The 15,297-nt window shown below is 39.9% G+C and overlaps 1 protein-coding gene across 8 annotated transcripts in view; it reads right to left on the bottom strand.

Moving 5' to 3' along the window:
• The window catches only part of senp6a (SUMO specific peptidase 6a), a 158,157-nt gene that overhangs the window by 26,863 nt on the left and 115,997 nt on the right, over positions 1-15,297 (bottom strand). For all 8 annotated transcript variants that reach the window (XM_073051736.1, XM_073051735.1, XM_073051741.1 and 5 more), the window contains 4 exons: positions 14,119-14,210; positions 13,647-13,763; positions 9,927-10,049; positions 993-1,085 (listed from right to left, as the gene is read on the bottom strand). In XM_073051736.1, the coding sequence (XP_072907837.1) occupies positions 993-1,085; positions 9,927-10,049; positions 13,647-13,763; positions 14,119-14,210 (425 nt within the window). The remainder of the gene's footprint in view (positions 1-992; positions 1,086-9,926; positions 10,050-13,646; positions 13,764-14,118; positions 14,211-15,297) is intronic.

Consider the following 15,297-nt stretch of genomic DNA (forward strand, 5'->3'; position numbering starts at 1 on the left):
AATAAGAATCAGTGGATGTTGTGTACTTGGATTTTCAGAAGGCCTTTGACAAGGTTACACATGAGGCTGCTCAACAACATAAGAGCCTATGGTCTTACAGGAAAGATACTAACATGGATAAAGCAGTGGCTGATTGGTAGGAGGCAGAGTGGGAATGAAAGGACCCTTTTCTAGTTGGCTTCTGGTGATTAGTGGCATTCCACAGGGATCTGTGTTGGAACCGTTTCTTTATACATCATATGTCAATAATTGTAATGACGGAATTGATGGCTTTTTGGCCATGTTTGCAGATGATATGAAGATAGGTGGAGGGGCAGATAGTGTTAAGGAAGCAGGAAGGTTGCAGAAGGGCTTAGACAGATTGCAGAATGGGTAACGAAATGACAGTTGGAATACAGGTCAGGGAGTGTATGGTCATGCACTTTTTGTGGATGAAACAGAAGCATAGAATCTTAAATCAATGTAGTTCACATGACTAAAGTGCTCCCTTAGAGCTGCTGGGTAGGGAATCTCATAATTTAGACATACAGGTGATAATATTGGTGGTGATAATCCTTAATCATGTTGCTGTGTTGGTTGGAAGGGAAAATGCAGATAGAGTTGCTTCCATAAGCCTGCTACCCTTGCTCTTATAAGATGGCCGAGGTTGCAGTCCTGGGGGATGCTGTCAAAGAAGCCCTGGCAAGCTGCTCCCATGTATTTTGTAGACAGCACTTATGCAGCTAGTGTACCAAAAGGGAAAGACAGTGGAAATAAATATTTAGGGTGAAGAAATAGCTGTGAGTGCATCTTCAATATTACATTCTGTTTAATCAATACCCTCGCCTTGCAAATTTGGACTTGCTTAATTATAAAACCAGTGGAATATTGCTGCAAATGCCCTTTAAAGGAGAGAAGGTATCATATCCCAATACTTCAGTCAAGTTGAAGACCATGGCTGATAACATGCCTTACACAAATACAGATAAGGAATATTTCTCTACAACACTCACGTTTCATTAATTGGAACAAAAATAAAATCTTTCTGAAATAGATCCACGTGGCGTGTCCATGTTTTCACCCTGGCATGTCGACGCTGTGGCAATCTAAAAAGAGAGAAGATTCTAGGTTATGAAACTGAAACATATCTATGCCAAACTAATTATTACATAAATACGATAGGGTCTTTAAGAGACTTCTGGATAGGTACATGGAGCTTAGAAAATAGAGGGTTATGGGTAAGGTAAGGACATGTTCGGCACAGCTTTGTGGGCCGAAGGGCCTGTATTGTGCTGTAGGTTTTTGATGTTTCTATAAAAACAAATTTTGCTGCACAGCAGATACAAATGAACAGGGTAGGTCTTAAATTAATTAGGCAGATTATTTATTTTCTCAGGGGGAAATGGCCATCAATGGAGACATCTGTTTTGGTGGCCCTTCCTTAATTGTTCCGAAGTATGTTAAGGTTCAACTACACTGGGTGGGTCTGGTGTTACGTAAAGGATCTGAGCTTATGTTTAATGGTTCAATAGTTCCATTTAATGTCAGAGAATGTATACAATGTACAACCTGAAATTCTTGCTGTTTGCAGGCATCCACAAAAACAGAATAGAACCCCAAAGAATGAATGACAGTAAAACGTTAGAACCTCAAAGCCCTCCCCCCTCCTCCAACACACAAGCACCAGCAAAGTATCAGCCTTCCCCCTTCCCCTATTTCAGCAGGAAGCATCATCCCACCACCCACTAAGCAAGCAATAACAAGGCCTCTCAAAGAGAGACTATGATCTGCAGTCCAGCAAGGACTAATTGTTTACCCAACAATTGGACTTGCCACAGTCTCTCCCTCTCTCACTAACAAGTGGGAGAACTACATCTCCTGCATTAACAAAAGAGCTCTCAGAGAATGTACTTCTTGCAGCAACTGGTAAAGTTCCATCAGGGAGCTATGCACTTGGAGTCCTAGATCCCTCTGTACAACACTGTCAAATATCCTGCCATTAACTGTATCCTTTCCTCTTACATTTGATCTCGCAAAATGCAACACATTACACTGCCTCAGATTAAACCCCATCTGCCCACATCTGTGAGATATCTCATGTGGGAGAACCTTACCTCCTTCATTAACAAAAGGGCAAAGCAGAGGATTTATTTCTTGCAGCAGAACATACTGGTGCATTTCTATATTGCCATCACCGAGACCTTCCTCACGTCAGCCAATACTGTCTGGTGTGGTGCAGCATCCTCTCACAATATATGCAAACTACCGCAAACTGTCAAGTTAGCAAGAAAGCTGCAGTCTAACCATCACTGTAGGACTTGTATGTGTCCAGGACAAGGAAGCAGGCAGAAGAGAAACAAAAAATCACCGTGGACACTGGCAACCCCACAAACTGCCTTTACCATAAGTTCCCTTTGGAAAACACCATAGGACTATTAAAACAAAAACACAGCAGCTTAACAGTTTCTTCCCCCCCCCCCCCCTCCAGGCAGCCAATCTGATCAACCATTTAAGTTAGACCTCCCCTCACACCCCTCTATCTATTACCCCCATCACTGCATTACAAACACTTTAAACCACTTTTTATAATGCTGTTTATGTTGTAAATACATGCTAGTGTTTAGGAATTTATGAATGTTTTACTGCATTCCTGTGCTTTGAACTCTAACGTTATTAGCCATGTTAAAATTTGATATACATTTCTTTATTTTTTTAATATAATTCTTTATTCTTTGTAACTGTTTAATGTTGTTTCGTGGTGCCCTGACCAACACATCACAGCAAATTCCTAATACTCGTAAATGTATTTGATAAATAGAGTTGATCTATATTAGGGCAAGAAAAGCAGATTTTCTTTCCTGAAGAGCATTAGTGAACTAGACTGGCTTGTAGTTTTCTAAGTTACATTACTGTCACTAGTTTTTAAAATAGTTGTTTAATTCCTTAATATAAGATTCCTAGCTGCCATAGGTGGAGTTGAACTCAAGTCTCTGGACTGCTGACCCTGGCCCAGTAACTTGTTCTAATCTGTTGTACCCGTATCAAAGCTGGGAGCTGAAGTGCTCCAAGCCAAGCTCTCCAAGGATCTTTTCTCTTGCTGCCCTGTCGGCCCTTCTTATCCGCAAGTTCCGCATCCGCAAATTCAACCAACCGTGAATCGAGAAAACCCAGAAGTGTCTTCCAGCACTTGTTGTTCGAGCATGTACAGACTTTTCTTTCTTGTCATTATTCCCTAAACAATGCAGTATAACACGATTTTACATAGCATTTACATTGTATTAGGTATTATAAGTAATCTAGAAATGATTTAAAGTATACGGGAGGATGTACATGGGTTATCGTGGATCAGGATCGAAAAAAATCTCAAGTTCTCTTACTAAGTAAGTCGGAACAGGTACATCCGGTATTATTTAGCGTCAGTTAGTCAAACGTTTGTCTTAGTATACGGTATATATTTTACCTTTCTCTGCATATAAAACACTTAAGTATGTTTCAGTGCTGGGCTCGGGAATGGAAGTTCCTGAGTTCGATCCAGTGTCAGACCGCTATCGAGTGCGCTCTCCATCCGTGCCAGGTTGATGTGGAGGATCAAAAACTCAAAACCCCAAAACCCAATAATTAAACCACTGAGTTGCTTAGTAATAATTGTAGCTTTCATTAGGGCAGAGCCTTTCTCACTTTATCCTTTAAAATTGTTCTGATCGTTGACCAACGTAGCCTAACACTTTTACGATGACCGATGGCGTTTCATCTCTTTCCGATCGCTTTATTATTTCCACTTTATTTTCAATTGTGATCGTGATTATTTTCGTGAACAGAAACACTGTGGATTCAGAGCTCCGTTGCCGGGTCCTAATGTCCACCGCACTGAGACAGGTTAAATAAGGTCTGGGGTTCCGCTGGGTCCTAATGTCCACCGCACTGAGACAGGTTAAATAAGGTCTGGGGTTCCGCTGGGTCCTAAGGTTCATCGAATTGAGACAGGTTAAATAAGGTCTGGGGTTCCGCTGGGTCCTAATGTCCACCGCACTGAGACAGGTTAAATAAGGTCTGGGGTTCCGCTGGGTCCTAATGTCCACCGCACTGAGACAGGTTAAATAAGGTCTGGGGTTCCGCTGGGTCCTAAGGTTCACCGAATTGAGACAGGTTGGATAAGGGACTTGAGCATCTGTGTTTTTTGTATCCGCGAGGGGTCCTAGAATCAATCCCTCGCAGATAAGGAGGGTCGACTGTACTGTTTTATTGTACTGTTTTATAATCAACCCACAACAGTCAGTACTTCATGGGGAAACACAAGAGATCAGGTACTCGCTACCTCGCTACTCCAATTACCAGCTCCTCTCATACCAGGGTAATGTGCATACTACTGCATTCGTATACACACCATCAGTGGGTACTGTCCATATAAATGAGTGACACATCATGATATATCAACTGAAGCTCCGACTGTAGTCAATGGCAGCACTAAGGAGCTCCAAAATTCACACTGCAAACATGCCACAGGTACTTCCTTACAATACTATTTCCTATAGATGCTTTCTGTTTCTCTCCACAAATACTGTACATGCTGAAAAACATCATTAGATCCTGTGATTACAGAGCATGGCACACTGAAGCAAGCTGTAATGGCAAAGGTTAAAAGCCTTGCTGATGACAGGGACACCATGGGTTCTAGTTTCAGTGGATTACACAGCCAATAGTGACACGGATGCAGAGAAGACACTCCAAACACTTTAGCAAACACTACCCAATATGACTCAGGACAGATTCTTAGAATACCTTCTGATCCAAAAATAAGAACGTTTACTGCACTTGATGCTTTTTATTGGAAAGCCAAAAGGATTTCCACTTCTCCTGAATTGTTCCCAGTATTTTTGCAAGACTCTTGGAGGAAGTGTTCAGTCAGTAATCAGCAAGTCAGTGAAGTTTTAAGTCAGACTCAGAGGGCAGTGTTCTTCTGACAGAATTTCTACAACAGCAGGGATCAGTGCTGAGACTCTTGCTGTTTGTAACATTTCTGGTGGGACTATAGGTGGTCTGATTAGAAAGCCGCAGATCATACAAAAATTGAAAGAGGCATAGACAGCGAAGATTATTTCATTCAGCTGGGGAACTGTGTACAGTGATGACAGATAGAATTTAATCCAAAGAAGTGTTGGGCAATGTAATTTGGGATGTCAAATTCTGTTTGGACTTGAGAGTAAACGGCAGGAGCACTGATAAGCTGAGACTTTGTGATGCAAGCCCCAGATCCCCAAAAGTGACAACAGAGGTGGACAAGTAGTGAACAAGGCACTAGGTATGCTTGTCTTTAAGAGATGGAATATCTTATTGCTGCTGAACAAAAAATTGGTTTGGATATATTTAGAATACTGTTTAAAGTTCTGTTCACCACACCTCTGGAAGGATGTGATAGAAAAAAAAGGTGCAGAAGCAATTCGCCAGGATGGTGCCTGGAATGGAGGGCTGAGGGGTGGCCTTACGATGTTTGTAAAATTATGAGAGGCATAGATAAGATGGTCATTTTTTTTTCATCCATGGTAAGGGAGCTTTGAACGAGGAGGAACAGGTTTTAAGGTGAGAGGGAAGAAATATGCAGAGAGTGGTAGATTGCTCCACACGGAGATTGGTCATTACCTGGAATGAGTTACCAGGGGCTGTGGTAGAGGCAGATCGCTTTACAACTAAACAGCAATTGGCCACGGCTACAGAAGAGAGGAGAGGCAGCAGAAGCTGTGGGTTTTCTCGAATCCCAAACCCCTTAATGAAGTCATTACAGCCTAACAAAACCTTCAGATTCAGAACAGAGAAGTTGCAACTCATATTTAGTGAATGCACACACTGTGGGGGAAAAACTAAAAAACGTTAATTTTCCTTCCAAAAGCCATCAAGGTGATAGAGAAATGGGGTGCTGGATTCTTCCTGGTACCACATGCTGGTCAGGGTTTCAGACTTTTCGATCATTGGGATCTCTTCTGGGGAAGGTATGACCTGCACAAAAAGGAAGGGTTAAGCCTAAACTGGAGGGAGACTAATACCCTTGCAGGCAGATTTGCTAGAGCCATTGGGGAGGGTTTCAACTAAATTGGCAGGGGGATAGGAACCAGAAGGATAGGGTTAATGATGGGGTAGTTGGTATACAAGTTGATGCAGTGTATAATGAGATTGAGGAAGTTCAGGTATATTGTAGGGCAAAATTGCAGAAAGTGGGATGCATTGAAGTGTAACATTGGAGCAAAATCAGAAACTGTGATAAATATAGCACCGAAGGTGTTTTATTTCGATACAAACAATTTACAGAATAAGGTAGATAATCTTGTAGCATAGTTAGAGATTGGCAGGCATGACGTGGGCATCACTGAGTCATGGTTGAAAGAAGACCATAGCTGGGAGCTCAACATTAAGGATACACATTGTATTGGAAAGACAGACAGGTAGGTAGGTAGATGGGGTGGGGTGGCTCTATTGGTAAAAAATGAAGTGACATAAAATCTGAAGATATAGAATCCTTGAGGGTAGTTCAGAAACTGCAAGGAGAAAAAGATCCTGATAGAAGTTCTATTCAAGCCTCTGAACAGTAGCAAAGATGTGGGATATAAATTACAAGACACAAAAGATGAATGAGCCAAAGTTGATTGGAAAGAAACATTAGCAGGGATGACGGCAGAACAACAATGGCTGGAGTTTCTGGAGGAAATTCAGAAAGAGCAGGTTAGATTCATCCCAAAGATGAAGTAGTATTCTAAGGGAAGGATGAGGCAACCATGGATGACAAGGGAAGTCAAAGACAACACAAAAGCAAAAGAGAGGGCACAAAGTATAGCAAAAATTAGTGGAGAGTTAGATGATTGGGAAACTTTTAATAACGAACAGAAGGCAACAAAAAAGCAAGAAAGAAAAGATGAAATATGAAAATCACTAGCCAACAATAAAGAGGATACCAAAGGAATCTTCAGATATATAAAGAGTAAGAGAGAGGCAACAGTGGGTATCAGACCACTGGAAAATGATGCTGGAGAGAGGTAGTAATGAGGGACAAACAAATGGCAGCCGATTTAGTAAGTATTTTACATTAGTCTTCAAAGTGACACTAAACATATGCCAGAAATTCAAGGGCATAAGGGGGCAGAAATGAGTGGATTTGTTGTTACTAAGGAGGCTGAAAAGTCCGAAGGCAGAAAAGTTACCTGGACCAGATGGACTACACCCCACGGTTCTGATAGACACAGCTGAAGAGATTGTGGAGGCATTAGTAACGATCTTTCAAGAATCACTACGTTCGGGAATGGTTTCAGAGGCCTGGAAAATTGCAAATGTTACTCCACTCTTTAAGAGAGGAGGGGGCATTAGAAAGGAAACGATAGGCCAGTTAGCCTGACTTCAGGTGTTGGAAAGATGTTGGGAGTGCATTATTAAGGTTGTAGCTTCAGGGTACTTGGAAGCACAGGATAAAGTCAGCAGTTAAGGGGAAATCCTGCCTAACAAATCTGTTGGAATTCTTTGAGGAAAAATCAGGCAGAATAGAGAAACGGGAGTCAGTGGATGTCGTTTACTTGGATTTTCAGAAGGCCTTTGACAAGGTGCTGCACATGAGGCTGCTTAACAAGACAAGAGCCCATGGTATTACAGGGAAGACACTAGCATGGATAGAAGACTGGCTGACTGTCAGGAGGCAAAGCGTGGGAACAAAAGGACCTTTTCTGGTTGGCTGCCAGTGACGAGACGTGTTCCATATTGGGACCACTTCTTTTCACAATATACGTGAATGATTTGGATGATGGAATTGTTGGCTTTGTGGCCAAGTTTGCTGACGATACAAGGCTAGGTGGAGAGACAGGTAGAGATAAGGAAGCGGGGAGTCAGCAGAAGGACTTTGACATATTGGGAGAATGGGCAGAAAAGTGGTAGATGGTATCTCGTGCAGGGAAGTGTATGGTCATGTTTTTTGGTAGACTGAATAAAGGCATACACTATTTTCTAAACAAGGAGAAAATTCAAAAATCAAAGGTGCAAAGGAACTTGGGAGTCCTTGTGCAAGATTCCTTAGAGGTTAACTTGCAATCTGAATCAGTGGCAAGGAAGGCAAATGCAATGTTAGCATTCATTTTGAGAGAACTAGAGCATGGCTGTGATGCTGAGCCTTTATAAGGCACTGGTCAGTCCGCACTCGGGAGTGTTGTGAACAATCTTGGCCCCTCATTTGTGAAAGGATCTGCTGGCACTGGAATAAGTCTACAGGACGTTCACAAGAATGAGTTTGGGAATGGAAGATTTAATGTACACGGAGCATTTGATGGTTCTGGGCCTGTACTTGCCAAATTTTGTAAATGAGTGGGAAACTCATTGAAACCTATATAATATTAAAAGGTCTAGTTAGAGTGGATAAGGAGAGAATATTTTCTAGACTAGGTGAGTCTAGGACCAGAGGGCACAGCCTCAGAATAGAGTGACGCCATTTAGAACAGTGGTGAGGAGGAATTTCTTTAGCCAGAGAGTGGTATGGAATTCACTGCCATAGGCAGCTGTGGAGGCTGAGTCATTGAGTACATTTAAAATGGTGGTGGATAGGTTCTTGATTAGTTAGGGCATTATATGTTATCAGGTAAGGGCAGGAGAATGGAGTTGAGAGCAATAAATCAGCTATGATACAATGGCGCAGCAATCTTGATGGGACGAATGACCTAATTCTACACCCATGTCTTATGGTCTTATACCACCTTGTGATGCTCAGTTGAAGAAAATGAATGCATATCAAATTGCAGGGTGGGCAGCAAAAAAGTTCCAATTACCACTCCTGGGGTATGTAAATAGTTATCATGCATACTTATTTTCAAGAAGATATCATAGATAAAACTAAAAGACTGCAGACCCAGCAATCCAACACATTATTGAAATAAACGGCGTATGGCAGATACCACTTTATTCTTCCAAAACAAACTCAGAAGTCCAACAGGGACAGTAAAGATCTACAGGTTCTTCAAATCAAGCTAAATGTATTCTTTGCAGGATATTTTTAACAAAAATATAACAGCAGGTACCACTTTCCACCACATGAACCTTTTCCTGATGTACTCATTTAGTAAAGGGGGAGAAAGATAAAATTTAATACAGACAACTGTGAGGTGTTGGACTTCAGGACTTAGTGAACGTAGGACTTCATGTAGGACTTACAGAGTGGACGTAGGGCACTGAGGATTAAGGAGGAACAAAGAGATCTTGGAATACAGATCCATAATTCCTTGCAAGTGGCATCACAGCTAGATAGAGACATAAAGAGAGCTATTGACAGATTGGCTTTCATAAATCAAAGTATTGAATACAAGAGTTAGTCTATTATGTTGAAGTTGTATTGGATGTTGGTGAGGCCTGATTTGGAGTATTGTGTGCAATTCTATTCAACCACCTGCAGGAAAAATATCAATAAGATTGAAAGAGTACGGAGAAAATTTACAAGGATGTTGCCAGGATTTGAGTTATAGGGAAAAGCTGAAATTCTCTGGGGAGCGGGAGAATGAGGGGAGATTTGATAGAATTATACAAAATTATGAGGGGTGTAGATAGGGTAAATGCAAGCAGGCTTTTCACAGAGGTTAGGTGAGACTAGAAATAAAAGGTATTAGATTAAGGATGAAAAGTGAAATATTGATGGGAACCAGGGGGAAATTCTTCACTCAGAGAGAGTGTGGAATGAGCTGCCAGCAAATGTGGTTGATGCAGGTGAAATTTGGTTAAGTACATGGATGGGAGGAACATGGGACTAGGCAGAATAATAGTTTGCATGGACTAGATAAGCCTAAGGGCTTGTATTGTGCTGTAAAGCACTATGACCTTAAAATGTTCAATGAACACTGGATTACTTAACAAATTATTCATCCACACACATCTTTTTATATTCCTTTCTACAGAAAACATTAAACAACCCTTAATTCTCAGGCATGATAGCTTACGATAAGGTGGCAGATTCAGGAATGCCGCGTCGCTCTCGCTGATTCAGTCGTTTATAAAAGAAGGAGCTGAAGATGTGTATTCTGTCTGCATCCTGCTGTTTGATCTTTTCAAGAACTAAATACCTGCAGGGTCAGAATGAAATTTAACTGTCACTTTTCACAGCAAAGAAAGGTCAAGGCAAAGTGCTTGCCAAGTCACGATGACATACTCTGTAACACCTCCACCTTCACAATATTACGCTAATATCAATAACCAATATACAATTATTTACCCAACGAGGGCTAGGAGATAAATCCAAATCCCTTAACCAACATTTCAAATATTGAATATTAATTACCCAGTAATAAAATCTAAAATTTGGCCATGCCAATCCACCTTCCTTTTTTGACCTGTAAATACTTTTTTACCTAACCTAGGATTTTTATTCTGCCATATATATGAAGAAATTTTGGAATCAACATTATCAAAAGAGGATTTTGGAATAAAAATTGGTACCGCTTGAAATATATATAAAAACTTAGGTAAAATAATCATTTTAATAGCATTAATCCAACCTATTAATAATAAAGACAATGGTGACCATTTAGTAAACAAACATTTAATCTGATCAATTAAGGGTAACAAATTAACCTTAAATAAATTCTTATCTTTTTTTGTGATTTTAATCATTAACTAATTTAAAAGGTAAATTTCCGTAAATTGGAACCTGCCTATTTAGGGGGAACAATTCACTCTTATTAAGATTCAATTTATACCCGGAAAAATTGTGTCTACTGTGCCAACAATGATATATCTGCAGGAATGGATTTCTCAGGATCGGAAATGTATAACAACAAGTCGTCTACATATAATGATAACTTATGTACAGTCATCCCACAAGTAATGCCAAAAATGTTAGGTGATTCTCTAATAGCAATTGCCAAAGGTGCCAGGGCAATATCAGGTAATAATGGACTAAGAGGACAGCCTTGCCTGGTACCCCGAAATAAACGAAAAAAGGGAGATCTTTGATTGTTAGTAAAAACCGAGGCATCAATTTAATCCAGGATATAAATGTCGGACTAAAGTTAAACTTCTCAAGCACAGTAAATACTGCAATCTTCGGTTTACCAATGACGGAGTCAATTCATTTATCTCCCTGCTTGTCGGATGATTGCAATCCTTACATTAATGGCCAAAAGATCTATTTTATTGAATTGGAAAGAAATTAATCCCCCTACCACATTTCATTGGTTTTCTCAAACTATATTATGTTTAAATTTGGAAAAAATTAGAAGTGTCATATATAACCCTTCTATTAAATTTGAAAAGACTTGGAGGCTATTCATTCAATATTTTCACATGATGTAGTCGGACCCTGTTCCAATCCTATTTTTTTTCTGGTTCTGATTTTATATATGTAGAGAGGATCGGAGTTGGGGACACTAATGATTTTTTGTCTTTTCTTAGACACTATAAACAGCCCATGTTTTTTTTTCTTTTCATTTCTTTCTTCTCTATTAGTTAGTGGTTAGTTTGTTAGATTAGTTCTTGTTTTTTGGGGTAATAATTTTTCTCTCTTTTTCTGTTATTTTTATATTGTTATACCCAGTTTTTTTTTTGTCTTGTCTGTATTATATTTGTATCACGTATGATTTGGGAAGACTTAACTATATTGTACTTATTGCTTATGTATCCTTTTGTGCTCATTTTAATTTTGTAATCCCAATAACTATGTATCAATCTTATCATGTTGATATTAATAAAAAGATTGAAAAAGCAATATACAATTATTAAGACTCTTAAGGAATAAGCTCCTGGCTGAAGAAATTCCTCCTCATCTCTGTTCTAAAAGGACATCCTTCTATTCTGAAGCCGTGCCCTTTGATCCCAGACAGCCCCTCACAAAGCCATGTTGACTATCCCTAATCAGATGATGCTTCTCAAAACGCTGGTAAATCCGGTCTTAAAAATCTTCTCCAATAATTTGCCCTCCACTGAAACAAGTCTCACTGGAGTATTATTCACAGGAGTTAACACTATTTCCTTGCTTGAACAAAGGAATAACATTTGTCACCTGCCAATTATCTGGTATTGCTCCTGTGGCCAGTGAGCATGCAAAGATCATCGCCCAAAACGCAGCAATTCCTTCCTACGTTTCCCATAATACCCTGGGATAAATCCTGTCTGGCTCCAGGGACTTATCCATCTTAATGTTTTCAAGCAAAGTTAATTTGATACTTGTGTTATTTTGAATGTGTTGGTCTGCACAATCACACCTCAATGTCCCATGGAAAGGTGACCACCACCATAATCAGCATCTATCTTTATATGGGTTTTGGGGCTGCATCGGATACTGTGGCAACACTACAAAGTGTGGCAACACTACAAAGTGCTCATTACAAGGGATTTGTGAGCACTTGTTCATGAGATCTACACATTCGTGAGACAATGTGAGAGGAACTGGCACTTACTTCTGAGGTGAGATTTATTTTTATTGTTTGTGCTCGTTCACCTGGCTTTTTTGAGCTTCCTTGCCAAGGTATGCACCTATTTGCTGGAGATCATAGGCAGATGTTCTTTTTTTTAAATAAAAAAAAGCAAGCCACAGATTATTGGAACATAGGTGATAATGATAGAGGTATACAAAGTTATGAGTATAAATAGGGTAAACGCAAGTGAGGTTGGGTGAGACTACAATCAGAGATCATGGGTTTAAGGGGAACATGAGGGGAAACTTCTCTCAGAGGGCTGAGAGATGTGGATGAGCTGCCCGCACAAGTGGTACATGTGAGCTCAATTTCAAAGCTTAAGGAAAGGTTAGATAGGTACTTGGATGGTAGGGGTAGGGAGGGCTATGATCCTGGGGCAGATCAATGGGAATAGGCAGCTTAAATGGTTTGGCACAGACCAGACGGGCCAGCTTCTGTGCTGTACTTTCCTATGACTCTATTCCTTACATGAGAATGGAGGACATGAATAGGAACTGTGTCCTGGTAGTGTATACAAGGATGCTGGTGAGAAGTTCAGGAGTGGCAAAACTTCTAGCTGCTTGTTAAGATGGGTGTTTTGTAGTGTTTTACCAAGGAGGATGTGTGAACTATCGTTTGCCACCCTGTAAGTCAGTCTTGGCAAAATGCTGCTCTCCTCTGTATATCTTGCAATCTCCATGTTATGTTGCACTCCAACATCTTTCTGATAATTCTTAACTTGTCTCTTGAATTCTCCGCAAAGCTGGAACATGGTATGTTGCCAGTCTTTCTCAAAGTTCAAACGAACTACAAGGTGGTTTTTCACTGCTGATTCTGTTCACCAATGACAAAGAAATCCAAGGCCATTTCTCAGCAGTATCGCACTGTTTTATTGGTTATTCTTCCCCCAGCAGACCATCACTGTGAAAGTGTTGGTAGATTTGTACTCCATAAAACAACTTCAACCATTTTACCCATCGCAGACTAACAAGTCTGTTGTTGGCTGGGTAAACAACTTCTCCCTGAAACCGATAGAGTCAACATTTCAGGGTGAAACCCTTCATCTAGTATCAAAGTGAAGGATTTCAACCCAAATCGTCAACTGTCCATTTTTGCTCCAAAGTTGCTTCCTAACCTTGCTGAGCTCCCCCAGCAGTTTATCTTTGTTCCAGAAATTCCAGCAGCTGCAGTCTTGTGACTCCCCTTTAAGCTTTGTCACTGTATTTTCTGCACACTGCTTTCAAAAATTCATAGTACAGTGTTACTTACTTTAAATAAAAATCTATAATAACATCATTCAAGAATTCTCCCTCTTCCAAACAGTAGAGATCTTCATTAGTCACAGATATGCCACCCTTCGATGGAGGAGGAGGATAAACTATCAACCTGGTTGAAAGAATCAGAACTACATTTAGAATGGTCCTCGTGGAGTAGCAATGAAATATTTAAGTAATTTCTCATTCTAGACCATGAAATACTGAAATCCAGCAGTAAAAATTAGACAAGGTAAGAATTTCCAGTGTCTAAAAGCACAATACAAAATGCAAATACAAATGTATTGAAGAGTTCATACCTTATATACCACTAGCTTATCAGCACCTACAATTCAAAGTCAAAGTCAATTTATTTTATTAAAAATAAACACTGACCTTTCCAAAAGGCTTTGAAGCTTTTGCATACAACAATTTGTTTGAAAACGAACACTTGTTCCCGCAATTTCTGTTTTAACTCAAACACTTACTTTTCAATAGGACCCGTAAAAGAAGAATGGGATGATTCCAAACCATCGTCCGTTGAGCGGATGGTATTCCGCAAACAGTATTTGGGGGAAGCCTAGAAAGTTAAAATTAAAACAGATTATGCAGAGAATGAAGAGCAAAGGGAAGGGAGGAAAATAAACTTACCGTATTTATTCACTTGAGGCACTCCATATAGACAACTCCCATATAGTACAAACTTGGAAATCTGAAACAGATCTGCACTTCGGGCAGCATCCATAGAGCAAGAAAACAAATCATCACTCAGGCCTCAGCTCAGACATTAACTTTGCTTTTCTCTCCACAGATGCTGCCTGACCTGCTGAGTGCTTTCAGTATTTTCTGCTCGTTTCACAGTACCAGATATTATCTGTCATGATCCAGCAATAAGTAGTGAAGTCTATTCTAATCAGTATTTCAGGCAGAATTATGATCTCCTATACTTCTCCAGTGCATGAGATCCAGAGCTCAAATTTACTAGAGATCAACCAATATGGAGAAGTCAACATGGAAGTCTTAGTGGAGCCTGATACATTTCTTTTCTAGAAATGCAGATTAAAAATATCAGTTAGTTCGAAATTAATAATTATTTAAAGCCATTTAATATTGAATCTAGTTGAGTTAATATTAAATCTGCTGGCTCATCCAGCATACAGCTGCAAGAAAAAGTTTGTGAACTCTTTACAATTACCTGGTTTTCTGCATTAATCACTCAAAATGTCGTCTGATTTTCATCTGAGTCTCAATAATAGACAAACACAATCTGCTTAAACAAATAACACTTAAACAATGGTACTCCTGGTCAATATTAAGTACCACTATTTAAACATTCACAGTCTAAGTTCAAAAAAAAACTATGTAAACCTTTGGGGTATTGCCTTCTACAGAAGCTATTTGGAGTCAGGTGTTCCAATCAATGAGATGAGACAGGAGGTGAGGGTTGTACAGGTGCCCTGCCCTATAAAAAAGACACACAAAGTCAAATTACTGACAGATCCAGAGCCTGCTCTTCTCAAGAAAGACCTGTTTATGTGCACCATGCCTCGATCAAAATAACTTTCAGAGGACCTAAGAAGAATTCCAGAGATGAATAAAGTTGGAAAAGGTGACAAAAGGATTTCGAAGGACCTGAGTGTTCATCAGTCCACAGTAAGGAAAATTGT

This window comes from Hemitrygon akajei, chromosome 7 (assembly GCF_048418815.1).
Source record: "Hemitrygon akajei chromosome 7, sHemAka1.3, whole genome shotgun sequence".
In the NCBI taxonomy this organism is placed as follows: Eukaryota; Metazoa; Chordata; class Chondrichthyes; order Myliobatiformes; family Dasyatidae; genus Hemitrygon; species Hemitrygon akajei.